Genomic DNA, 25,069 nt, shown 5'->3' on the forward strand with positions numbered 1-25,069 from the left:
CACCTAAAAAAGATAATCAAGAGAGCGGACATGGGGTAAGATTATTAATCTTCGTTTAGAAAGGCAGATGGGATGCGCATTGAACATATGACAGGAGTCTACTGAGCGCATTTGAAAGACTCTAACTAGCAGTGTTTTCAAAGCAAAGACTCATGACCAAACCTTTGGCAGAGTACAGGGAATCATAAGAAAGAAGGGGAGTTAGTCTGATGAGGAAAGGATAGGAGCTCCACAAGGACCAAATATATCTGGGCACAGGGTCTTTTCTGAGACTGACATGCAACCAAGGACCATGTATGAATGTAACCTAGAACCTCTGCTCAGATGTAGACTGTGGTAGCTCAGTAACCAATTGGTTTCCCATAGTGAGGGGAACAAGGACTATTTCTAACAGGAACTCAATGACTGGCTCTTTGGCCTCCCCACCCCCCAAGAGAGGAGCAGTCCTGTTAGGCCACAGAGGAGAGCTTTGCAGCCAGTCCTGAAGATACCTGATAAAACAGGATTGGATGAATGGGGAGGAGGTCCCCCCTATCAGTGGACTTGGCAAGGGGCACGGTGGAGATGAGGGAGGGAGGGAGGGACTGGGAGGGAATGAGGGATCGGGACACGGCTGGGATACAGAGTTAATAAAATGTAACTGATAAGAAAAAAATAAAATTCAAAAAAAAATTCAGTTTCATAATCATAGTAGGCACATTTCAAATACTCAGTAGCTATATGTGGTTACTTACCATATTGGACAGCACAGATCAAGAAAATTTCTTTTGTATCTTCCTTTGCTCTACCTAAAGTTTGGCTGTGAGTCTCTGCAGCTGCTTCAGTCCCCTGCTGGGTGGAGTATAGAAAGACCCAGGGGGAACAGCAGCTCCACATGGAGACCAACAAAGCCAAAAAAAATCTATGTCCAGGGGGCCCTGCAGAGACTGATGCACCAACCAAGGACCATGCATCAAGACGAGCTAGACACCCTGCTCAGATGTAGCCCATAGGAAACTCAGTCTCCATGTAGGTGTCCTAGTAAGGGGAGCAGGGGTAGTCTCTGACATGAACTTGGCTGCCTGCTCTTTGATCACATCTCTCAGGCAAGTTGGCCTACCAGGCCACAGAAGAGGAGGATCCAGGCAATTGTGATGAGACTTGATAGGCTAGGGTCAAATAGTAGGGGAGAAGGACTTCCACTATCAGTGGACTAGGGGAGGGACATAAGGGGGAAAAGGGTGGGAAGGTAGGACCACCCAGGAAAAGATGAGGGAGGGGGCTACAGCTGAGATACAAAGTGAGTAAATTGCAAAAAATAATAATTAAAGAAATTTTCCTGTGTTCTAAGACAATGACTGGTATGACACTAATTTCAAATACCATTAACCCAATAATCATTGATTTATTATGTTCTTCATACATTAGCTAATTTTTTTAGGCTCTGAGAGTAGATTAGTAGGCTGATGATAACAATAAGTAATCAGGACAGATCTAATACACTACCTCACTGAGTTATCTTGGACAATAAGATGTATTTAGGTGTGCGTATATATACATGTCCACATACCAGATAACTGAGAACTCCAGAATAAGTGAGAATGTTCACAATGACAACAGCTTTTCTGTTAAATACCAAAGACTGTTAGTAATTTCTTGTTCTTTTTAGATTCACCGGGCATTCCACCTAGTGCTAATGCACATCAGCTTTTCCGGGGGTTTAGTTTTGTAGCTATTACCTCAGATGATGAAACCCAAGCTATGCAGACAGTTGGTGTGCATTCAATTGTTCAGGTAAGTTACATCTCAATAACTTAGAATTTGAAATGTTAATATATAGCTTAGGAAGTTAATAGTAAGATTAGATTTTTATGTGCTGACTTTAAACGAGCCCCTTAACATATATTTTTAGATCATTTACATCAGAGAAATTCTTTCATAAACCATTGCAAACGTTGCCTGAACCAAAATACATATGTGATGTGAAACTGAAACTCTAAAAGAATTGAGATAAGCATCACTATTTTGTTGCCTCCTCTTCTATACCTCAAAATGTTTATTAGGCCTAGAATATTTCATCTGTATGGTCTGTCATGTCAGCCATGATAGATTGAGGTCCCCAAGTTCCTGCTCAGGAGACAGAAAACAAATATATGAGGCTTTGTGAACTATTCTCACAATTATTCAACACTGGTATTGTTGCAAAAAAAGCAGCCATAGTGCTTCACGCAACGTACCTGGATAATTCCGACATTCAGGAGGTTGCAGCATTAGCATCAATTTCAATGTTAGTAGGAGCTGCAGAGTGAGATTAAGGCCAGCCTGGACTGTTTATCAAGCTCAAGTTGAAGAAAAATAACAATAAAACCCAAAACATACAGCCATAGATAATTTATATGCAAATGGACACTACTGGATACCAATAAAAATTTATTTAACCAAAACAAGTAGTAAATAAACTCAAGGCAGGAACCTGGGGGCAGGACTGAAGCAGAAGCCATGAAAGAATATCACTTGCTGGCTTGCTCAGCCTGCTTTCTTATACAACCCAGCACCACCTACTCAGGAGTGGCATTTCCCACAATGGGCAGGGACATATCACATCAACCTTTAATCAAGAAAATGTCTCACAAACATACCCATAGACCAATCTGATGGAGGCATTTTCTCAGTTGAGGTTTCCCCTACTCTGATAACTCTAGTTTTTGTCAAGTTGACCAGAAAAATTTTCTACACTTTTAATATGATCTGATTATCAGATTGGAAAAAGAAGTACATAAAGGACATAGAAACAGTTTTCTAAGAATATGTGTGTGGGAATAGGAGTGTTTACAACAGAAAACTAAACTGGTAAATACTGTTAAAGGAGTATAAACTTTGAAATCCCATTCTCTTTATTATAATGTTATGGGAAGATAATTTCAATTCATCCTATGTGGTCATTACTCATTGTGTGCATATATTGAGATATACTGTACATCATAAACATGTGTAAGTACTGTGTCAAAAAATAAAAATACAGTAAAATACAGTAAAATTTTTAATTTGTCTTTTAAATCATAGGTTTCAATTAGCCTTTTGAAAAATTAAAACTTAGGAAAAGTTTTAATAGCTTTTAGGGTATCATTAATACTTGAATTTGTTGATATAAGTATTTTCAAAGGCCTATTTCTTGGAAAAATAAATATATACTTTAAGAATATGTACTATGAATAGTATTTTTACTCATTTTTATTATTAATATTTGTATTAATAAATAACATCAAAAATATATGCTCAGTACAATATTCTCTTATTATGAAATGCATCAGAGACATTACAGAAGTCTTTACCTTGATTTTTACTTGTAGCAATTACACAGGAACAGCATTCAGTTTACTGATGGATATGAAGTAAAAGAAGATATTGGTGTTGGCTCGTACTCCGTTTGTAAGAGATGTATACATAAAGCCACAAACATGGAGTTTGCAGTGAAGGTAAATATTTTTAGATTTTAAGTGCAACTCTTAGCAGTTCTTTTTTTATCATATATGTCTGTACAAGTTACTTCTAACCCCGGTGCATGTGAGTGGCACATGACTACTATCCAACTACTTAGAAGGCTGAGACAAGAGAATCATAAGTTATAAATTAACCTAGACAGTATAGCAAGAACCTCGTTAAAACAAAATACATTCTTATCTTTGGCAAAAGTACCTTTTGTTATAAAATAAATTAAATGTAAATATAAGTAATTATATTAGTGATCTTCAAAGATACTAATCTGTAATCATGGATTCCCATTCTCATGAAATGAACAATGAAATGGCTATATAGCCAACTAAGCCAGGGAAGTGTCAGTTTATACATCAACTCATTTTAAAAATTTATTTATTTATTATTTTTACAGTATTCTGCCTGCATGTGTGCCTACAGGCAAGAAGAGGGTAACAGATCTCATTATAGATCGTTATAAGCCACCATGTGGTTGCTGGAAATTGAACTTAGGACCTTTGGAAGAACAGCCAGTGCTCTTAACCTCTGAGCCATCTCTCCAGCCTCCCTCTCATGATTTTTAATCAGACTCCCTATATAAATATCTACTTTATGATCAGAGTGTCAGGGAATTCCTCAAAACTATGTGTAAATTTTGTGTTATTTCTGGTGAAAATGTCCATACCTTTCTTTATATCTAAAAGGAGTCTTTGGACCACTAAAATAAGTCCTTGGACCACTAAAAGAATAAGAGCCATGATAATTTCTTATCATTAGTAATTTTAATTTCATAAAATATCTTGAGGAAAAAAGTGTCTTAAGTCAAAAACTGGGTATCTAGTTTTGTGATAAAATTTGAATTTCAAACCTCTAGCTGTGAATGAACAAACATATTCAAATTATCTGACCTTTCACTGTTTATGATAGTAATCTCTGCTTTCCCAGTTCAAGTAATTCAGGTAATGTCTAAAGCTTCCAGCTGACCTTGAACCTCCATGAGTCGTTCATGTCTAGTTAGCAAGAGAGTAGCAAATTGTTATTACTGTGTAAAACTGGATATAATTGCTTTAAAGAGACATCAGTGTCCCTGAGGTTTTTCTATCAGATACAAGGATGAACCACAAAAATGCATTTAACTTGCTGTTCTGCTGTATACTGTTCTTTTTGAAATCTGGAGTGAATAGAAGTTTCAGATTGCTAACATGCAAGGAGAAAAGGAGAATAGTATACTTGATAGGCAGTTTAACACTGTGTCTTGCCTCCATCAAACATGCCCAGAGGGCCCATTTCACAATAATTGCTGCCAATGTGAAGCTAGCCTGAGCTATGTGGTAATTTTGAGGCTGATCTAGACTATAAAATGATGATCTGTCTTAAAAAAATTTAAAAACTAAAGCTAATAAAATAAAATGAACATAAAAAATAAAATGAACAAAATTTGCTTCAGACTCCTCAGAGTGAATCAAAAGCCAGCATTGAGCAAGTGTGGTAGTACATGTCTGTCATCCCAGCACTTGGGAGTGGAGGCAGGAAAGATCAAGGGGAGCTCATCCTTAGCTACATAGTGAGTTTGAGGCCAGTCTGTAGTACATGAGACTCTGTCTCAGAAAACAAAGACCGAATTGTTTTTACAAAATATAGTACTTAGGGGTGCAGAGATGGCTAAGGAGTTAACAGCATGTACTGCCCTTGCAGAAGACCTAGGTTAATTTCCCATCACTCACAAAGTAGCTTGCAGCAGTCTGAACTCTCAAGTTCCAGGGGATCCAACACCCACTGCTGACCTCTACAGACATAAAATATATATTTTTATAAAAAGAGAGCACTTCTTAAAGCAGATCCAGGTTTGATTCCACGTGGAAGCTCACAACTATCTGTAACTCCATTTCTAAAGGCTCCAACACCCTTTTCTGGCCTCATCGGACACCAGACATGCATGTGGTATAGAGTTATATATATGTAGAAAAGACACCTATATACATAAAATTAAAGTAAAAATATATGTGTGTATGGTACTTGAAAATATTAAAGCATTAAAAAAATTAAGCAACTGACAAAAGTTTTAAAAAGCTATATTAGTATTTTAAAGAGCTTTATTATGATCAAATTTAGTCAAGTAATATTCTAGGGGTGATTTTATATAGAGTTTTCTACTTAGCTTCAAAAATAAGCTTGTTTACTTAATTTTTATAAGTAGCTTACAGCCAGTGTAATAGTCCATTAAAATATTATTTAATTAAAAGAAGTAAAGTCAATTTAATAAACAGATGCCAATGGTGGTATTTCAAATACATTTATCTCTTAGATATGTGTACTTATAGGGGATTAGAAGTTAAGAGAATTTTCAAATGTTTGAAAAACTCAATGATGAAAAAGGTGATGTGGTAACTTTGTTCTTGATAACTTTTCTGGAGGCTTTTGAGTTTTTAGGAAGTCACAAATTTGCTACAAACTTACTTTGGATTGACTTGTTAGGAATATGCCACATGGTTAGCTTTATGTAGCCTGCCATCTATATGGAGACTAGCTTTCTAATTAAACAGTCTGGCTAATTAGTTGACTACAATTGTCTGATAAATGGCTGGTATGTATAATATTGACATAGTTAAGGCCTATAACTATGAACATTTAAGGTTCGTGTTCATGAAATTTTATGATAAATGTCTGCATTTTAGATTATTGATAAAAGCAAGAGAGACCCAACAGAAGAGATTGAGATACTTCTGCGTTATGGACAGCATCCAAACATCATTACCCTAAAGGATGTAAGTAGATTGTGTAACAAACCCACATTTGGGATGTTTTTCTACATAGATAGACAAAGACAGCTTTAGAATAATCAGCTTAGAACATAAATTTGAATGGATGACTATGGAAATTGCTATCTTAAGCAAAATATCCTAGACTTTGAGTAACAAATACTGCATAGTTCTCATATGAGGATCCTAGATTTGTGTGTGTGTACAAGTGATGGGTATAGGTTATGAAACTAGAAACATAACCATAAGAGGTGATAAAGATATCTTATGTAGAGTTTGGGAAGGGGACATGAAAGGGGACTTGTAGTAGGAAGGAGGGAAACAGCAGGACAGGGACAAGAGATTAGAGGGAAATGTAGTAGAAAAAGAGTATTTATTTAAATAAAAACAGTATGTATGAAAATTATATAATAAAATTCATTACTTTGTATATTAACCTAAAAAAATAAAATATAAAAATATTTGAGAAAATATTGAGCTGGGTATGCTGTCACAAACGTTTAATCCCAGTATTCAGGGAGGCAGAGGCAACTAGATCACTGTGAATTCACGGCCAGCCTGGTCTACAAAGCAAGTCCAGGACAGCCAAAGGAGAACCCTGTCTCCATAAATAAAAAAAAAGAAAAAAAGAAAGAAAGAAAGAAAAAGAAAGAAAGAAAGAAAGAAAGAAAGAAAGAAAGAAAGAAAGAAAAGGGGAAAAAGGAACAAAATCTTGATGGCCAATTTATAAAGAAAAATGTAGGGAGCTAAAGAGACAGCTCAACATTTAAGAGCAGTTGTTGCTTTTCCATAGGACCCAAGTCTGTTTCCCATCCCTCACTTCAGGCGGCTTACAATCAACCACTGTTACTCCGACTCCAGGGGATCTGATGATGGCCTCCACAGGCACTAATATAAACATTTATACACATGCACAAATGAATCCTTTAAGTTAATAAAACCTTAAAAATTACGTAATTTTCTGCTTTTGCTTTAAAAAGTATTTTTAACATTATTGTTTACTATATGTGAATTTGAACATATAAAATATTAATATGCCAGACTGATTAGCTTCTCTGAAGGCTCCCAAACTGTGTAACCAACCTGCCTTCTTCTGTAGAGCTTTACATACTTCTTTACACCCTCTGTGTTCTGGACATGCTTTATTTGGGATGTTGACCTTTCGAAGCATATGCTCCTCATTTTCTCCAAGTGTTCTTTGAATATGGCACTCCTAAAGTGGAAATATCATTGCCCTTCTATGCCTGGTTGACTACTACAACTAAGACTTCGCTAAGGGCTGCTTCTTCCCAGGAAACATTTCCTGCCCATTACCACCCGCAGGACAAAGGGAAGTAACCTTTACCTGGGATTTCCTCATATCTCTGTCACCCTTAGCTTTTATTATTATAAATATCAACAAAAATATCCACTTCCCAGGGAAGTAGTCAGCTCTCTTTCTTGCTGCCGGTGCTCACATAGGCGCAAAGGCTGTCTATCTAAATAGTGTCAAAACAATGATTTTCTCAGACTAATTTGTCATAGATAAAGAATGCTGACTTAGTCACATTAAATATGAAACTATTCACTGTAAATATTTAACACAATCTCCAGAAATCCTCCACAAGTATTTCACAAGTAAATTTCTCTTGAATATGCAATTTTTGTATTTCTTTTAATATACTTACTTATCTTTAGGATGTTTGTGTACTAATCTAGGGACATATGCAAAGCCGTAAAGCTTCATTTTTTTTATGTTTTAATGTTAAATTTTATAGGTATATGATGATGGAAAATATGTGTATGTAGTAACAGAACTTATGAAAGGAGGTGAATTGTTGGATAAAATTCTTAGACAGAAGTTTTTCTCTGAGCGAGAGGCCAGTGCCGTCCTGTTTACTATAACCAAAACTGTTGAGTATCTTCATGCACAAGGGGTAAGTGTTTTGAACATAATTTATACACACACATACTTGTATGTGCATCCTTTATTTCTTAATACTTAAGCTTAAATTACAAATATAAATGTAGTGGAAAAACTATAATGAACTTGATTTTCCTATTGCTCTTTTTTTACATAAAACTTTTTCATTGATCCTGAAGTACTTTGAAATTATAGCATGCTTATATTCAGTTGTTATGCTTTCCAAGGAAAAAGTTAATGAGATCTTCGGACCTCTTAAACATAGCACTCTGTTTCTTTGGAAACCAGGCCTAATTCAAGGTATAAGAAGAAAAAGAAAGTGGTGGTTTATGTCCATGTAGACAAGTAAAAAAAAAAAAAAAAAAAAAAAAGGTAGTCACTTAGTGAATGGTCTTATTGTTTCCTCCTGCATACAAATTTTAGTAAATGGGGAAAAAATAATGTTTTCAAAAGAATGAGGTCTGTAGAAGAAAGGGAAAAAGAAAAAAAAATAAAGAAGAGGACAGAATATCAGAACAAGGAGTTTTGCCTATCTATTAATATTTTTTAATTGACAAAATGCTTATGTGGTGTATATCAAAGATTTTTAAGCATTTGCATGTGTGTTCTTAGATGTGTGTGCACATGCATATGGACCTTAATATCATCCTCAGGAACATCATCTATCTTTTGTATCACAGTCTCTCATTAGCCTGAAGCTCACCAATTCAATTAACGCTAAACTCACGGCTGATGAGCCTCAGGAAACCCCAGCCCTCTTATCTGCCTTCAAAACCCTGGGATTTCAGACAAATACCACCATGCCTGGCATGTTAATATGATTTCTGGGGATTGAGCTGAAGCCACTTTCCAACTCCTTTTGTTTTTTAAGTCTTCCATCAGAAAAAAGTCTAGGGCCAGACAATTTCAGCACAGAATTCTACCAGACCGTCAAAGAAGATTTAGCACCAAAATTCTTCAAACTATTCCACAAAATAGAAACAGAAGGAACATTACCAAACTCATTCTAAGAAGCCACAGTCACCTTGATATCTAAACCTCACAAAGACTTAACAAAGAAAGAGAATTTCAGGCCAATCTCCCTTATGAACATTGATGCAAAAATACTCAACAAAACACTCACAAACTGAATGCAAGAACACATCAAAGATACCATCTACTATGACCAAGTAGGCTTTATCCCAGATATGCAGGGGTGGTTCAGTATATGGAAATCTATCAATGTAATCCACCATATAAACAAACTGAAAGAAAAAAAAAACACATGATAATCTCTTTAGATGCTGAAAAAGCATTTGATAAAATTCAACACTCATTCATGTTTAAAGTCCTGAAGAGACCAGGATACAAGGCACTTACATAAAGATACTAAAGGCAATATACAGCAATTCTATAACCAACATCCAACTAAATGGAGAGAAACTTAAATCAATCCCACTGAAATCAGGGAAAAGGCAAGGCTGCCCACGCTCCCCTTACCTCCTCAACATAATTCTTGGAGTGCTAGCTAGAGCAATAAGACAACTAAAGGAAATCAAGGGGATACAAATTGAAAACGAAGAAGTCAAAGTATCACTCTTTGCAGATGATATGATAGTGTATATAAGTGACCCCAAAAATTCTGCCAGTGAACACCTTCAGCAAAGTGGCTGGATACAAAATTAACTTTAAAAAAAAATCTGAAGCCCTCCTGTATACAAAAGACAAATGGGCGGAGAAAAAAAATTAAGGAAACAACACCCTTCACAATAGCCACTAAAAACATAAAGTACCTTGGTGTAACTCTATCCAAGCAAGTCAAAGACCTGTATGAAAAAAAAAATTCAAGTCTCTGGAAAAAAAAATTGAAGAAGATATCAGAAGATGGAAAGATCTCCCATGCCCATGGATCAGAAGGATTAACATAGTAAAAATGGCCACATACCAAAAGCAATCTGCAGATTTTAATGCAATTCCCAACAAAATACCAACACAATTTTTTACAGACCTTGAAAGAACAATTTTCAACTTCGTATGGAATGACACGAAACCCAATCCTGTACAATAACAGATCTTCTGATGGTATCTCCATCCTAGATCTCAAGCTGTATAATAGAGCAACAGTAATAAAAACTACATGGTACTGGCATAGAAACAAACTGGTGGATCAATAGAATCAAATCAGAGAGCCAGAAATAAACCCACACACCTACGGATACTTGATTTGTGACAAAGAAGCTAAAAGCATACAATGGAAAAAAAAAAAAAGATAGCATCTTTAAGAAATGGTATTGGTCTAACTGGATGTCTACATATAGAAAAAAGCAAATAGATCTATAGTTATCACCCTGCACAAAACTAAAGTCCAAGTGGATCAAAGACCTCAACATAAAACAAAACACACAAAACCTGTTAGAATTGAAATTGGGGAAGAGACTTGACCTCACTGGAACAGGAGACAACTTCCTGAACAGAACACCAACAGCACAGGCTCTAAGATCAACAATCAATAAATGGGACATCATGAAACTAAGCTTCTGTAAAGCAAAGGACACTGTCAACAGAACAAAACAACAGCCCACAGACTGGGAAAAGAACTTCACCAACCCTATATCTGACAGAGGGCTAATATCCAGAATATATAAAGAACTCAAGAAGTTAAACACCAACAAACCTAGTAATTCAATTAAAAAAATGGGGTATAGTGCTAAACAGAGAATTCTCAACAGAGGAATATTAAAAGGCAGAGAAACACTTAAAGAAATGTTCAACGTCCTTAGTTGTTCAGGAAATGCAAATCAAAACGTCCCTGAGATTCCACCTCACACCCATCTGAATGGCTAAAATAAAAAATGCAAGGGATGACACATGCTGGAGAGGTTGTGGAGAAAGAGGAATGTTCCTACACTGCTGGTGGGAATGTAACCTTGTACAACTGCTTTGGAAATCAATCTGGCTCTCTCTCAGCAAATTAGGAATAGTGCTACCTCAAGATCCAGTTATACCACTCCTGGTCATATGCCGGAAAGATGCTCAACTATACAACAAGGACATTTGCTCAACTATGTTCATAGCAGCTTTGTCAGAATCTGGAAACAACCTAGATGTCCCTCAACTGAGGGATGAATACAGAAATTGTGGTACATTTATGCAGGGAATACTACTCAGCAGTTTAAAAAATGACTTTTTAAGGCATTCATTTCAGTGCAGTGGTCTCATCTTAGTTGTTTGTTCATTGGGGTGTTTTGTTTATTTTGCCCTTAAAAGCTAACAAATGGAATGAGTTAGATCTAACATTCTGTTTCTGGGCTAGTCAAGACTTGCCTAGTATTATAACTTGATATTGCTAGAAGTCAGTATTTACTGAGCAACTGATAGCTATACAGTTATCTGAGTCTTCTGTTTTTCCCCCCATGCCTTATTGCTTAATTAGTAAAACACAATTAATGTTCAGGGTGTTAGGTACTAAAACTAAGTTGATTGAAGTATAGACTCTGAATTTGGTGATTGAATAAAAAAAATCAAGTCTAAACTCTTTTTAAAAGGAGAATGGATTGATGCGTGTGGTATCTTGATTTGTACATCGAAAAATTTATTTTTTATTTGGGTTTGGATTTAAGTTTTAAAATTATTTTTAAGTCCCAAAAACAACGTGCCAGTTCATATACTTATTGTGCCTCTATCTTGGTATATAGCATTCTTCCACTGTAGAATAGCTTTCTACCACCATTTTCATGAGTTAAGTGTCCACTTTAGGTCTTAGATCAGATGTTATTTCCTCTCGGAACCCTCCCATACTTCAAAATGGGTTATCTACACCTGTTATATTCCTTCCCACTACATTTGTTGCAAGTGCCTAGCATGAAACAGCCAAGATCTTAGGGGTTGATTCACACCGATTCTGCGGCTCTTTATGTGGTAGGAACTGACTAACTATTATGAAATGAATTAATTACCTGGAGATAGATATCATTGTTATTGTTATTTACATTTCTCCTTTACCCAGTTATGTAATTGGGCAAGAGCTAATAGGTAACTAATATTGTTTCTTCCTCTTCCATATTCCCAGGTCAAGTGTTAGAAAGCTATACTTCTATTAATAGCATTCTCTAATGTTGGGATCGTTTAAAGGTCTACACTCATATGCTTGTTAGGTGTATTGTTTGGCAGTATAAGAATAAAAAAACATTCAGTGGGGAAATATATTGTTAACATAAATTTCTAATTTTTATTTCATCTAGGTGGTTCACAGAGACTTGAAGCCTAGCAACATTCTTTATGTGGATGAGTCTGGTAATCCCGAATCTATTCGGATTTGTGACTTTGGCTTTGCAAAACAACTGAGAGCAGAAAATGGTCTTCTCATGACTCCTTGTTATACTGCAAATTTTGTTGCACCAGAGGTAATTTTGAGAGAGTGTGCTTGCACTATTTGGGTATATTAAGAACTCATTTAAGAACTCAAAGTTAACAAACTGTAACTAATAATAATAATAATAATAAAAATTACATCAGTAGAGCAGGGCCAAACACTTATTAGAAACATAGAACTCCCTCAAGTGACAAGCATAGAGGTGGACACAGAGTATGATGACAGCCCCTAACAGCCTACAAGTTGAGAATCTTGTAACTTCTCAGTTCACAAGGCTAGATGCTTCAATAGTTCCAAGCTGATGATGAAGAACTTCAGAATTCTCCCAGAGCCAGAAGTTTCAATGTCAGTAAATAATGGCAGCTACAACAGCAGTAACGAGGAGATAAATGCACTCCTGATCAAAGAAAAGGCAGAGAGGGAAAAGCCATGGCTTTTTCATTGTATAGATCTCCTTAATCTGGCCTACCATCTGCAGGTTGCTCCCATTCTAAGGGATTGTCATCCCTTTCCAGGAAATACCTTACATATCCACCTTGAGGCTTTGTCTGAACCCATTTCAGAACCAAACAAGCTGACAAGGAAGAATAACCATCACAATTTTTTTTTAATTTTTTTGTTTATAAAATTCTATCTCTGATAATACACTTACAATTTTAAGTGTAAAAGCTGATGCTCTGAACATAGTATCACATTCTTAGTTTTAAGCACCTTCAGTGACATATCACAAATTGGTTGTTTCAACAGGTCTCAGTCCCTTTTTTATGATAAGTATACCTAATTTTTCTGTTTCTGCTTCTGAGTAGCCATTGTGAAATAATTATCAATGTAGTCTGATATTATTGTTCGGCATTGTATTATTGTAATTTATACTTTTTTAGGTGAATGGAGTCTCAGGTATATTCTACACTTATTGAATGTATGAACATGTATAAATTCTATGATGTATAAATGTAAAAAAAAGAACTCATTTGATATTTTCAATATAGAATAGTTATTTATTGTTTAATTGAAGAATCACTGATAGTTGAAATAAAATGCCAGCCCTCCATTTCTCTGTTTAATCCTTCAATGATATCAGATAGGGAAAAAAATTAAATTCCTTAGTAAGATATTACAAAATCTCTCCAGTTTCTTTAGTATCCTCTACCTGAAATTCTAGCCACTTTATATTTCTTTTTCTGTCATGAAGACTGTTCTGTCCTCTTGTTTTATTCTGAATCAGGGCCTCAGTTCTATACTGAGCCTGGCCTTGAACTTGCAGTGATCCACCTTAGCCACCCAAGTGCTGGGATTACAGACGTGAGCCAAAATACCCAGTTTTGCCTTCTTGCTTCTACTTTTGACTGTCTTCTGCCTCCTCTCTTTGTCTACAGACATCTTACTAGATGGTGCAATACAAACTAGCTAACTCCCCATGTCAAAAATAAATTGGACCTCAAAGTATAACCTCAGTGATGAGTGTTTCTGTAACCTATAGGAAGCCTTGGATTTGATCCCCAACTACACAAAAGTTAATAAATATTCACCTCAATCTCAGTCTTTCCTGACATGTTTTTTTATAATACTTAATGTTGAATTGTTAACTATTTATATGTTGGATTTCTCTGCTATATTCTATTTTTTAATAAATGGATTCTTGGACTTGAGAGATGGCTCAGGGGTTAAGAGCACTGGTTGTTCTTCTAGAGGTCCTGAGTTCAATTCCCAGCAGCCACATTGTGGCTCACAACCATCTATAGTGAGATCTGGTGTGCAGGCAAAATATTGTATAAATAATAAATAAATCTTTTTTTTTAAGTCTAAAGAACACTGGTAGTTCCTAAAATTGAACCTGGTGGATTCTTCTGAGATGCAGGTACACATGCAGGCAAAACACTGTATACATGATAACTAAATCTTAAAAAAAAAAAAAAAAAAAAAAAACACAGGACAGGAGCCTATCACAGGAGGGCCTCTGAAAGACTCTACCCAGCAGTGTATCAAAGCAGATGCTGAGACTTACAGCCAAACTTTGGGCAGAGTGCAGGGAATCTTATGAAAGAAGGGGGAGATAGTAAGACCTGGAGAGAATAGAAGCTCCACGAGGAGAGCAACAACCAAAATATCTGGGCCCAGGGGTCTTGAGACTGATACTCCATTTATGGATATAACCTAGAACCCCTGCACAGATGTAGCCCATGGCAGTTCAGTATCCAAGTGGCTTCCCTAGTAAGGGTAACAGGGACTGTCTCTGACATGAATCCAGTGCCTGGCTCTTTGATCACCTTCCCCTGATGGGGGAGCTGCCTTGCCAAGCCACAGAGGAGGACAATGCAGACAGTCCTGAGGAGACCTGATAAGCTAGGGTCAGATGGAAGGGGAGGAGGACCTCATCTATCATTGCACTTGTAGAGGAACATGGGAGGAGATGAGGAAGGAGAGTGGGATTGGGAGGGGATGAAGGAGGGGCCTACAGCTGAGATACAAAGTGAATAAACTGTAATTAATATTAAAACATCAAAAATTAATTAAAAATGACATAAAAAAACAAAGAGATGTACCCTTTTTCAAAGTTTCTTATAGCTCATAACTGATAATAATCAATGATGATGAACAAATGTTTGAGTGGATCAAATTATATGAATTAGTGGTTATAGCAATGTATCATTTGTATGAGGATACATGTGTTCTTAAAAGTACTGTTAATTGCTAGTCATGAGAGGCATACCTATAATCCTAGTGCTAGGGAAGCCGAATAATAGGGTCAAAAGGTCACAGCCAGGTGCAGTGGCTCATACCTGTAATCCCAGCACTCAGGAGGCAGAGGCAGGCAGATCTCTGTGACATGAAGACCAGCCTGCTCTACAAAGTGAGTCCAGGACAGCCAAGGCTTTATAAGAAACCCTGTCTTGAAAAACTAAAACAAAAAGAGTTCATGACTTGCCCACACTACATAAGAAATTTGAAGCCAGCCTGGACTGTAGAGTGAGACCCTATCTCAAAATATATATAGTCATTTCTATAGCCGCATGCAAAATAGAAATTCATTAAGATAAGAAACTTGCCAGGTGTGGTGGCACAGACACCTTCAATCCCATCACTAAGGCAGAGGCAGGTAGATTCCTATGAGTTCTGGGCCAGCCTGGTGTACATAGTGAATTCCAGGCCAGCCAGAACTACATAGTGAGACTATGTCTTAAGAAGTAGAGAAAGTATCCTCTGTACCAGCAGCAGTACACAGTAAGTGTTCAAATACCAATGTTAAATTCATAGATGTATATATGAATTAACAGAAGCAAAATGTTCTAATATTGGATTACTGAATGATCTTATTTGTTATTCAAGTTTTATTGAAGTTGTTCTTACGTGTATTGCTTTGGAAAATATAAATCCACTTACTATCCAAATATATGTTAAAAAAAAACATCAGTGTGGTAAAGCTAGAGAGATAACATCAGTTAAGAGCACATGCTGCTCTTGCAGAGGACCAGCAGCTAACAGACATTTATAACTCCAGTTCCATGCAATTAGACACCCGCTCCTGACCTTTGTGGTACAAGTATAGACAAGCTGGCATACACGTGCGTGTGCGTGTGCGTGTGTGTGTGTGTATTAACATGGTAATATTCATCTTTTACTTTTTCTAGGTTTTAAAACGACAAGGTTATGATGCTGCCTGTGATATATGGAGTCTTGGTGTCCTTCTTTATACAATGCTTACTGGGTAAGTGTGTATCATAAGTCGTTATTCTTCAGTACTTAAATTATGTAGACTTTTTAATCCCTGTATTGTAATATCTTTTCATGTTTCTCATACTACTATATATAATACACATAATAAATATTTTATATATGCCCTATAATAATATATTTATATCTTTATCCCTTTTTTAAATTAGCTTTTCTTTTTTTTTTTTTTCCTTTTTTTGAGTCAGGATCTCACTGTGTTCTGGCTGGACTGGAACTCTTTATGGCCTCAGACTCACAGAGATCTGCTTGTTTCTGCCTCCCAGTGCTGGGATTAAAGTGGTACACTACCACACCTGCCAATAGCTGTCTTTTAATTAATTTTCTATATTTTTATTATAATTATATAATAAGCATATATGTTTTTAATATATTATGCTAGATTGTGTCATAACTTAAAAAACATATAATATTAGATATTAAGTCTAATTAGTATAACCTGTTATTTGGTTTATGGAGCTTCATTTTACTGTCTTTTATTCATTTTCATGGACTCCAACAAAGTATTATATTAACTGAATTACTCAGAATAATTTTAGAGACTACAAAGAAATGTAAATATTACCAACCATAAGAGAAATTTTATTCATTGACATTTCAACTTTATTATAATCTAGTTACACTCCATTTGCAAATGGCCCTGATGATACTCCAGAGGAAATATTGGCACGAATAGGTAGCGGAAAATTCTCACTCAGTGGTGGTTACTGGAATTCTGTTTCAGATACAGCAAAGGTACGTGTGACTTCCAATTAACATGGTTGTTTCCTTTTGTTTTGTTATTAGGGGTAGGAATTGAGCCCAGCATATTATATATGCTAAGTACACATTCTACCACTGAACTCTACCCCTCAGCCCTATTACAGACAGTTTTGACAGGGGAATAGGTTGGTGAGGTGTGCACATGTTTGTCAGTGAGCAGATAGATATGTGTGTAAAGGATGTGGAGTACAAAGGACGATTTTGGGTGTCTTTCCCATAGTGGCTGGCCATCCAAACTTGAGTTGAGTGGGTGTTGTTTGCTTGCTTGTCTGCTTTGAGGCAGGTTCTCAAAGTTGTATAGAGCGCACCAATTAGGCTACAGTGAGCCCCACAGATCTACCTATCTCTGCCTCCCTAACTCTGAGATTACAATGCATGCAGTAATATTCAGCTTTTTCTGTGGGTACTGGGAAATCAAACTCAGGTCCTCCTCATGCTTGTACAGTTTTCTAGTGTGCTTTCTATTGCTATGATAAGCAACATGACAAAAGCAAGTGGAGAGGAAAGAGTTTATTTGGCTTAACACTTTCTGATCACAGTCCATCACTGAGGGAAGCCACAAAAGGAAGTGCAGTAAAAACTGAGTCCATAAAGAATGCTGCTTACTCATTTGCTCTCCATGGCTTGCTCAACCTGCTCCCTTTTTTTTATGGTAGTATGCCAATCTTTTCTTTTTATTCTCTTATACATTACATCCTGTCCACAGTTTCCTCTCCCTCCACTCCTCCTGTCCTCTCTTCTACTTCCCCTCTCCCCCAGATCCACTCTTTTTTCGTTTCCCTTCAGAAAAGAACCACCAAAGGATAGCAACCAAACGTGGCATAACAAGTTACAATAAAACTAGGCACAAACCCTCAAATAAAGGCTGGATGAGGCAATCCAGTAGGAAGAAAAGGTTCCTAAGAGCAGATGAAAGGGTCAGAGACAGCCCCCACTCCCACTGTTAGGAATCTCATAAGAACACTATGATATACAACCATAACATATGCAGAGGAACTAGTGCAAAACCATGCAGGCTCCATGGTTGCCACTTCAGTCTCTGTGAGCCCCTAGGTTGTTGTAAAAAAGTAATATGGGTATTGGGCTATGAAATGTTTATTAGGCCTAAAATTATCACAGTGGTATTATTTAACCCACTGTCACAAATAATAAGACACAGACACCTATTAGGTTTATAATTGCCTTATTTACATTGGGCCAGTTGGGAATTTCACTTACACTGTGTCAATATGATAGTCACCATCATCTCCCAGCCCCCATCCAATGCCATCCACCTAAATCCTCCTAAATTGCACTACCTTTCATCCATAATCCCATGGTACTTGCTTTTATTTTTATTTTTTCTTTCGTTTTTTTAATTTTTTAAATATTAGTTACAGTCTATTAACTTTGTATCCCAGCTGTATCCCATTCCCTCATTCTCTCCCAATCCCACTCTCCCTCCCTCCCTCATCTCCTCCCTGCCCCTTTCCAAGTCCACTGATTGGGGAGGACCTCTCCCCTTTCATCTGACAGTGGTTTATCAGGTATCTTCAGGACTGGCTGCAAAGTCCTCCTCTGTGGCCTAGCAGGACTGCTCCTTTCTCAGCGGGGGACAAGGGGGTGTTCAAAGAGCCTGCCATTGAGTTCATGTCTGAAATAGTCCCTGATCACTTTAATAGGGTAATATCCACTTAATATCCACTTGGATACTGAGCTACCATGGGCTACATCCAAACAGGGGTTCTAGGTTATATCTATACATGGTCCTTGGATGGAGAAACCGTCTCATAAAAGACCCCTGTGCCCAGATATATCAGGTTCCTGTGGAGCTCCTGTCCTCTTCAGGTCATACTAACTCCCCCTTCTTTCTTATGATTCCCTGCACTCTGCTGAAGGTTTAATTATGAGTCTCAGTATCTGCTTTGGTACACTGCTAGGTAGAGTCTTTCAGAGGCCCTCTGTGGTAGGCTCCTGTCCTGTTGCTTGTTTTCTCCTACATCCAATGTCCATCCCATTTGTCTTTCTAAGTGAGGATTGATCATCTTACCCTGGGTCCTCCTTCTTGTTTATCTTCTTTCAGTGTATAGATTTTATTATGTTTATCATATCTTATAGGTCTAAATAAGTGAGTATATACCATGTATGTCTTTCTCCTTCTGAGATACCTCACTCAGAATGATCTTTTCTAGATCCCACCATTTACCTGCAAATTTCACGATTTCCTTGTTTTTAATTGCTGAGTAGTATTCCATTGTGTAAAAGTACCACAATTTCTGTATCCATTCCTCCATTGAGGGACATCTGGGTTGTTTCCATATTCTGGCTATTACAAATAAAGCTGCTACAAACATGGTTGAGCAAATGTCCCTGTTGTGTACTTGAGCATAATTTGGGTATATGCCTAGGAGTGGTATAGCTTGAGGAATCACTGTTCCTAATTGTCTGAGAAAGCGCCAGATTGATTTCCAAAGTGGTTGTACCAGTTTACATTCCCACCAGCAATGGAGGAGGGTTCCCCTTTCTCCACACCTCTCCAGCATGTGATATCACTTGAGTTATTCATCTTAGCCATTCTGATGGGTGTAAGGTGAAATCCAGGGTCATTTTGATTTGCATCTCCCTGATGGCTAAGGATGTTGAGCATCTCTTTAAAAATTTTCTCTAGAGGAATATAGAATGGCAGAGAAACACTTAAAGAGATGCTTTTACTCTTTACCTGGGCCTTTCCACGCCAGCATTGGAGTCCTGTCTTCAGTGCCACGTGGTTTTTTTCTCCATGCTAACCCATGGTGGCGTCCTCTCTCTTCCTCTGTTTCCTATGATCCTCTCTGTCTCCAAAGACCAGGAACCTTAGCCACGCCTACCCCATCTGCCCTGCCCAGATAAAGGTTGTTTAATCAACCAATCAGATATGTCTTAGGCAGGTTTACAAGACAAAGATAGGTGTAACCAAATTTTACGGGGTCAGAAATCAGCATCAGACCAACCTCCAACACCTCTATGAGGCTTGCTTATTTGATTCTGTGTGCCAAGTTCTCCTAGTGTCCTTCCTCCCTTCCCAGTTTTTACAGGGTTCCCCTAAGCTCTGCCTAATTCTCGATTATGGGTCTCTGTATCTACTCTAATCAATTATTAGATGAAGCCTCTCTGATGGCAATTGAGCTAAGTGCCTATCTGTTCTTCTGGATGGCATGGCCTACAAATGAGCAGGAGTCAGCCTGATTTTATATATAGGCCAGGACCACCTGCCCAGGGATGGCACCGCCCACAGTAGGCTGGATCTTCCCACACCAATCATTAATCAAGGAGATGTGGAGGCTGGAGAGACTGATCAGTTGTTGAGAGCACTTTATTGCTCTTGTGGAGAACCTGGATTCATTTCCCAACACCCACATGATGGCTCAGAATCCTCTGTAACTCCAGTTACAGGGGACCCAATAACTTCTGACCTCTGGATACCCCAGGCATGCATGAAATAGGTAGCTTAGTGATAGAGCATGGGCTTAACAACCATGAGTCCCTGGGTGAGATTTTTCCCAGCATCAAAAATAAAAAAATATTATTAGTTTTATGTTTTTCTAACAGTAAGATTTCTTAAAGCTGATTCTTCATTTTTCTGGGTACCTGTTTTCTTCTTAATTCTTCTTATTGGTTGCCAGAATATGCTTCATAAATAAAAGGCCTGAAGAGAAAAGATGTGGCAAAGGTAGAATTCTTGACCTCAGAAAACTCATGATCTGGCAGAAAGACAACCCAAGATGCACAATACAAGATTTCTTGTATTACAGCTTAGTACAGTTTTTGTGCTAAAGAAGATTACAGATGATCTGGACAAGAAAGCTATGGAGAACTTGAGTGGATGCCACTAGGTGGTGATAAGAGCATGAGAACAGCAAAATGCCTCCAGACTGGTCATTTGATGTGACTCTTACAGCATGCACAAGCAAAGATAGCTGATGAACCTGAATTGTAAACAGCTTTGTGACTCATATTTAGGATTATTGGCTTACTCTAGATATTGTGGAAATTTTTTTAAGAAAACAAACTATTAAGCTAGCTAGGCATTGTGGTGTCTATAATTCCAGCACTCAAGAGGCAGGCAGATCTCTGAGCCAGGCCAGCCAGGGCTACACAGAGACACCATCTTGGAAGAAAAAAAATGAGAGAAAACTACTAAGCTGTGTACAATAACCAGATTTTCTATCTTGCACTCCACAGAACAGTCGTTTTCATCCATGCAGTCTTCCACAAACATGGGTGAGGTATATGAAGAAATGTTACCCATAACCAGAGTATCAGAACTTACACATCACTTGCTTTTTCTAGTCAGTTAAAACTAGTTAAAGTTACCTTGGTGCTTTGAATTCATCTTCAGTCCAGAATGCTTTTTTTAGTGAGAGATGAGGTTGGAGACCCAAATATAAAGCATAAAAATGATATTAAACTCAGCTTGTCTTATAAATTCCAAGCAATTAGAGTAGTTTTTGCACCTATTACACAGTTAAGACTCCCTATTGTAAGCATCATGTAATGCTATCATTACCCACAAAGTGAAAAAGAGGATTATGTTAATATGGCTGTGTCCCTGTGTTGCCTATGTGAACATTGTCAGTAGTTTGGGTTACATAAAAGCTATGAGAAGAGAACACGATCACATCTCCCCTTTACTGAGTATTTACTCTCAAAGTTTGATACCTGTTTGAGTTGCATTATTTTATTCAGTGCTGACTGGCATAAGATTAGGGTTTTTACTTGTAAGGTTTTTATGCATTACACATCACGAATGGTGAAGGCCTTAATTATTCCAACTGCAACGGAATCTGAGACAAATGAAAGGGAAATTTAGAAGACAGAACAGTCTTTATAGTTTATTGAACATAAATGAGTAAGAAGCAGCTATCAAGCATGCAGTCCACATGCTACTTAAGGCAAATGTAAAAGAGTATCTTTCATCAAGCATTTGGATATCTAAGAAGCTTTGAGACGGTAGTAGTTCAAGATTTGGACATAATAAATTTGAAATACTTATGTAATTAAGAGATGTTTGGCTATTAAGGAAATGGGCCTTATGGCTGCATGTCTTAGAAGTCTATGGTGAAGTATGAAGGAGTTGACATCATCTACAGTAGCTAAAGTAATGATTGTGAATAAGATTATCAGAGCATAGTGATGAAAGAACCACAGAAGAGATTCAGCAAAATGCTACCATTTAAAGAGAAAACTGGGCCTGGGGTAGGATGCAGATACATAGCTCAGTGGTTGAATTCTTGCCTAAGAGTTGTAAGGCCTTCCTCAGAACCACAAGGAAGGGAGGAGTGCCAGGCATGGTGAGTACCCGTTGAAGGGTTAGCAGTAAAAGAAAGAGAACTTTGAAATTACTTGGCCAGTCAAACACAGAGGTGTTATTAAAATTATAATGAGTTTTGTTTTGGCCCTGGAATTTTACATTTACTTTAAGTACTTTGGTCCATTTTCAGAATTTGATAAGAAAGGTCTTTTTTCTTTTTTTTTTTTTTTAATTCTTTTACCTATTTTTTTTTTTACTTATTTATTTTTGATACAGAGTGTCATAAAGTATTGCTCAGGCTATGGCCAAACTCCTGAGTTTAATGAATCCTCCTTCAACCTCCCAAGCAGCTAGGACTACACCCATGTGCTGTCATGCCTGGCTCACTCTTTATTTCCAGTTCTGTTCAGTATCTTATTCCTGTTTTTAGCTGTTAATAATAGCCAAAAGAGTCCACAAGTGTTTAAAACAGAAGAGTACCTAGAGCAGCAACTCCCTAATTCCCAGTATGTAGTCAACCACTAGGTGCTGTCAAGGCATTTTTCCTACCCAGGAGTGATGGTGCATTCCTAAAATCTCAGCATTTGAGAAACTGAGGCAGGGAAATTAAGTGTTCAAGGTAATCTATGGTGACTTAGTAAGTTTGAAGTCTACTTAGTCTATGTGAGGCCTTGTCTTCAAAACAGACAAGAAAACTAAATCCCCAGGCTTTTGCCCCGTAACCTATTTTCCTCCATACATAAAGAGTATAATCTATCCAAATTACAAAGTTGACCACCTTAATTTCTTGCTTTATTGCTTTAGAATAAGTCCATATTGGTTAATATAGTTTGCAAAGATCTTCCTCACCTGTCTTTTCTCACCTCTTTCACTTTATTGGCTGCCATGTTCTCCTTGAGAACAGTTGTCTACTGTAGCCACACTAGTCGCGTTAGTCAGTTCCTCAAATATGATGTTGTATTAGTTACTTACTATTGCTGTGGTAAACCCCACGATCAAGGCAACTTAGAAAGTATTTGATTTTGGGCTGACAGTTCCAGAGGGTTAGACTCCATAATGGAGGAAAGGCATGGTGGCAGGAGAAGCAGTTCACATCTCAAACCACAAGCAGGAGGCAGAGAGTGCTAACTTGAAATGGCATGCGTCTTTTGAAACATCAGAGCCTGTCTCTAGTAACACCTTTCCTCCAACAAGAACATACCCTCTAATCCTTCCCAAACAGTTCCACCAACTGGGGACCAAGTATTGGAGCATAGATGCTTATGAAGGCCATTCTCATTCAAGGCACCATAGACATGTTCTCTTGTACCTTAAGGCTTTCCTCCAGATGCACTCCCTTTTGTCTACCTGAAATGTTCTGCTTCCTCCGTACCTTCTGAAATTCAGCTCCTACCCATTATTAAGGTTTCACCTTCCTTTTAAGACTCACTTCTATGGGGGCTGGAGAGATGGCTCAGTGGATAAGAGCATTGTCTGCCCTTCCAGGGGTCCTAAGGTCAATTCCCAGCAACCAGATAGTGGCTCACAACCATCTATACTGGAATCTGGCACTCATACATAAAATAAATAAATCAATTTAAAAAAAAAAAAAAGAGTCACTTTTAAAAGCATTCAGGAATCTGAGGCAGGAAGATTTCCACAGGTTTGAGGCTACACTGAGCTACAAAGAGAGTACCAGGCCACTTGAGGGTACATGGAAAGAATATCTCAAAAAAGTAACAATCAAAAGTGACATTTTTGAAGCCATCTCCCAGCTTAGGCCAGGTATCTCTTTATGTTCTTCTAGCTGCTATTGGCACGTTTTCATCTAATCAAAGACCTTACCATGCTTTTTAACTGAGTCTTTGTCTCTCCCATACTGAACTAAAGCTTCCCAAGGTCTCCGCATGTTTTGAGCCTCTAGAATCAGAGCAGAGCTAAGAAAAGCCAGAGTAAACTGAGCCTTTGCAACATTGTAGCACTCAGGGAAGAGAAAGGAGTGATTGGAGTATTTTTCTCACAAACTTATTTGTGAGAAAAAATTGCTTTATGACAAAAGGGCTGCAATCAAGAAATACAGCATCATAAAATCTGAAGAAGAATGCTGATCATAGAAATACAAGAGAAACCAGGCACAGTGGTGCATGCCTTTAATCCCAGCACTTGGGAGGCAGAGGCACACAGATCTGTGTGAGTTTGTGGCCATCCTGGCCTACAAAGTGAGTCCAGGACAGTCAGAGCTCTGTTGCACAGAGAAATCCTGTCTTGGAAGACCAAAAAGAAAGAGAGAAAAAGAAATATGAGAGAAAAAGAGGAAAATTAACCTTGTCTTATTATTCTCCTTCATCTGATAGGATCTGGTGTCAAAGATGCTTCATGTAGATCCTCATCAGAGACTGACTGCTGCTCTTGTGCTCAGACATCCTTGGATTGTCCACTGGGACCAACTGCCACAATACCAACTAAACAGACAGGATGCACCGCATCTTGTAAAGGTGAGCAGCCCTATATCCAGCCATTGCTTTCTGTGTGAACTTCAAGGTGGACAACACCATCTGAGCATCCAAGAATCCCATCTCTGTGCCCTCAGCAACTTTCCTTTTCATCTTGTTTACAAGATCTAGTATGGGATTTTCATATAAGAGTGCCTAATACCTTGAGGGCAGGGGACACAAGGCATACCAGAATGTCAGTAATTAAGTTAACTTAAGGGGAACTTTTGCATTTCTGTCATTCTGTATACATAGGTGTTCACTATCAGTAAGGACAGAATCGATAAATTTTTCTAACTGAAAGCTCATGGCTTATAGTCTCTCATATTACATGGTTATAAAGACAAATTAAATGACCCTAAGAAAATGAGA

At 37.6% G+C, this 25,069-nt stretch overlaps 1 protein-coding gene across 3 annotated transcripts in view; it reads left to right on the top strand.

The window, feature by feature from the left end:
* Positions 1 to 25,069, top strand: part of Rps6ka3 (ribosomal protein S6 kinase A3) — a 119,099-nt gene that overhangs the window by 88,585 nt on the left and 5,445 nt on the right. For all 3 annotated transcript variants that reach the window (XR_008721110.1, XM_055615716.1, XM_055615715.1), the window contains 8 exons: positions 1,649 to 1,773; positions 3,330 to 3,455; positions 6,129 to 6,218; positions 7,970 to 8,128; positions 12,336 to 12,497; positions 16,096 to 16,172; positions 16,813 to 16,930; positions 24,560 to 24,700. Coding sequence is in view for 2 of the 3 variants with exons in the window: in XM_055615716.1 (XP_055471691.1) it covers positions 1,649 to 1,773; positions 3,330 to 3,455; positions 6,129 to 6,218; positions 7,970 to 8,128; positions 12,336 to 12,497; positions 16,096 to 16,172; positions 16,813 to 16,930; positions 24,560 to 24,700 (998 nt within the window). In the remaining variant the exon portion in view is untranslated. The remainder of the gene's footprint in view (positions 1 to 1,648; positions 1,774 to 3,329; positions 3,456 to 6,128; positions 6,219 to 7,969; positions 8,129 to 12,335; positions 12,498 to 16,095; positions 16,173 to 16,812; positions 16,931 to 24,559; positions 24,701 to 25,069) is intronic.

The sequence above is a fragment of the Psammomys obesus genome, unplaced genomic scaffold, assembly GCF_907164565.1.
Source record: "Psammomys obesus unplaced genomic scaffold, mPsaObe1.curated_primary_1811, whole genome shotgun sequence".
Lineage (NCBI taxonomy): Eukaryota > Metazoa > Chordata > Mammalia > Rodentia > Muridae > Psammomys > Psammomys obesus.